This window comes from Artemia sp. Qi Xiang Cuo, chromosome 15, assembly GCF_049724085.1.
Source record: "Artemia sp. Qi Xiang Cuo chromosome 15, ASM4972408v1, whole genome shotgun sequence".
NCBI classification, from domain to species: domain Eukaryota; kingdom Metazoa; phylum Arthropoda; class Branchiopoda; order Anostraca; family Artemiidae; genus Artemia; species Artemia sp. Qi Xiang Cuo.
Window position 1 is genome coordinate 30490664 of NC_142808.1, and position 3163 is coordinate 30493826.

Below are 3163 nucleotides of genomic sequence, written 5' to 3' on the forward strand. Positions count from 1 at the left end.
ATCTGTAAGAATCTCTGATAGGCTTCATCCGCGGTATACTATGGGAGTAGAGTAAAATCAGCCAAACCTGGCACCGCTTCTGGCTCAGGTTCTGAATTTACTGAGTGACAATGACCTGGAAGATATCATCCAAGAGGGGAAGAGATTACCCTTATGCTCTGAGCTTAGTGCTTCGATTGACTCAGATCCAGCCGTGTTTTGGACTCGGGTTTACAAGCAAAAAGCTGTTAATGGGTCAAAAAGTTTTCTTCTGCTTAGGCGGGTCGCTTTAAGCCTACTTGTTCTCCCACACGCTTCCGCTGCTGCTGAGGAAACATTCTCAGCTGTCAACCTGAACAAAACCAGCATTAGAAATTGTCTCCGTTTCACCACCTTGAACGGGCTTCTCAGTGTAAAACGGATCGTCTCATTGAATTGGAAACCACCCTTGAAAATGGTTCTTCATCCAAGGGGAAAAAATTGAAAAGCTGGGCTAGAAGAAGAAACTGCAGAAAAATTTACCAACTAGCACAAATGTTCCTCTTTTTTTAATGTTACTGTTTTTTTACCTTTGTATGGTTTAACCTGATTTTTTTGTGCAATATAGTCGAAATCCTTCTGTTAAATTAATTTAGTTCTCATTAGTAGAATCATTCAAGAACGTATTTAGAATGACCTGTGAGTCATTGTGGGAATCTGTGGTGATAGCCACTTTCATGGCGTGATTGCTGAAAGGTTTTTTTATATAGCTTCGGGCGCTTGTAACTCATCCTATTGGTGGATTATAAGTTATTGGAACTACGTTATTGGCTTTCTTACTTTATCCATTATTCGCTTTAGTGCCCAAAATTTCGAAAGAAAGGATTAGTCCCAACAATCAGCTTCGAGAACGCTTTCAGAAAATTTTATTGAAACCCTCTTTCTAAATCGGTTTTAGGGGCTTGCGATTGCTATTTTGTTAAGTTGAGAAAGTCTATAGAAGCTTTCTTCATATTTATATATAGCGACACGAGCGACGAATTTTATACTTACTGTTTGGATGGCACAAATTATTCTATTGTGGTACAAATTTGGTGGTAAAACTGGGACAATTTATCTCAAATTATTGGCAGTATTGCTCAATATCGACATTTCAAATTCAATAAACGTGGTAAACTATTGTGGATAATTATGCCACCCCCTTTAGGACTCTTTGAAGAAAACATAGCTTTAGAGTTCGAATACTATCATTATGAGGTAGGATAATAGATTTTCTTCCATCATTTAGGTGACTATCAGGTTAGATATATTAAGTTAGGCCTACTAGTTCTAGATGGTATTAAGCTAGTCTATGTCTCAACTCAGTCAGGAGTGGCATCCTGTGTTCCAATCCTAGATGCGTAACCCTGGATGATGGCTGTAGAAGTAGGCCTTTCAAAATTTGGTAATGCTAGGGAGTATCAAGTCTTCTGAAGGAAACTGTACAGAACAAAAATTCTAGGCTACTAGGGTAGGCCATGGGCATAGGGAAGGGGGGGCAGCTCTCCCTCCTAGAACTTCAAATTTACGATAGATATTAGCAAGAAGGGTAAAATTCTACTTTAGTTACTTTTGGCTACCTTGGAAAGGAGTTGGGTTAGGAAAATGAAACTTTCAGGGATGGATGTACATGCTAAAGTTTGTCCCGGGAAGGTACTTTGAAGTACCTACCTCCACTCATCCCCCCCTCTATATAATGGTAAATTAGGGTAAGACACCCAGTAGTCGGACACTTTAATCACTTTGAAAACTTTTTGACATTTAAACTACTCTAATTACTGTATTATACCACCTAGAAACTTAATTTTTTTACAGTTAAAATTCTTTATCTTTTCTGAACAAGTAGGTTACTAATTCAAATAGTTAAGCCTAGTACAGCGCTGCCTATTTTTGAAATACTAACAAGTGACAATTCCGCCTAAAGTCGGACATACAAACGGCTCATTGTAAATAGTTATGACGCAAAATATTGCCTAGTCCCGACCAGCAATCTCCCTATTCACGGACACCAGCAAAAAAACTGGTTTTCCCAGTCTTGTTTTCTATACACTGTAATCTGGGCCAAGCTCCTTTCGAAATAGCTGAAGTTTGTAAATCACTATTTTGCAAATGAAAAATTAATTTTTAAAGGTTTATTACAAATTTGTATAACAAATTTGATTTTTAGAGAAGATAATAATTCAGATTGGAATTATTGAGAAAAGTGATTATCCTTGTTATTCAATGTGATCATGTGCCGATCAGGGATTTTTTTTTTTTTGGGGGGGGAGTGGGGGGGGGACGAAATAGGTCGATATAATAAAAAAAATTAAGGGGCGCAAAATAGGTTGATCTGATAAATTTGCATTAGGAGTAAGTTTAATTCACGCAAACTTGAGTTAATTAAGTAAATTATGCTCTTTAATGCTCTTTTTTATGCTCTTTAAGAATATAGCAATTATTTTTGTTGGAAATGAATTTTAGCCCCCACCCCTATATATACCAATTCAGGGTATATATTTGCACATTAGGGGGTGGGGTAATTTTATTTCTGTGTAAATGAGAGGTAAGTTTCAACTTCCCCCCCCCACCCCCCTAATGTGCAAATATATACCCTTATTTGTTATTTTTTGGGGTGGGGGCAAAAATTCATTCCCAACAAAAATGGGTAAATATATACCAAATCATATTATTAAGTTAGGAATAAAGTGAAAACACCATTCGACGCCTTTTTTTACGCTTATAAAAAATATAAAAATAATTTCTATCTGAAATTAATTTCAGCCCCCCCCCTATATATACCAATTCAGGTTATATATTTATACATAAGGGGGGGGGGGCAAATTTTTTTTATGATGTAAATCGGAGGTAAGTTTAAACGTAATTTTAAGATAAATATTCATATTGAAATTATTTATAAAAGTGATTTTCCTTGTTATTCAATGGAGACAGGTGCGGATCAAGGATTTTGTTTTTTTTTTGGGGGGGGGGAGGGGAGAATAGGTGGATCCAATAAAAAATTTAGGGGGGCGCAAAATAGGTTTATCCGATAAAATTGCGTCAGGAGTAAGTTTACTTAACCCAAACTTTAGTAAATTAAGTAAATTACACTACTTTAGGCTACACTCAGGGGGCGTGCGCCCCTTCGCCCCCTCCCCGCTGGATCTGCCACTGAATGAGGGGAACT

General features: G+C 37.1%; 1 protein-coding gene across 1 annotated transcript in view; it reads left to right on the forward strand.

The window, feature by feature from the left end:
• The first annotated feature begins 1149 nt into the window (after window positions 1–1149).
• The window catches only part of LOC148943541 (transforming growth factor-beta receptor-associated protein 1-like), a 29299-nt gene continuing 27285 nt past the window's right edge, over window positions 1150–3163 (forward strand). The window contains exons 1-2 of the mRNA XM_089101163.1: window positions 1150–1215; window positions 1247–1257. Of these exons, the coding sequence (XP_088957289.1) occupies window positions 1150–1215; window positions 1247–1257 (77 nt within the window). The remainder of the gene's footprint in view (window positions 1216–1246; window positions 1258–3163) is intronic.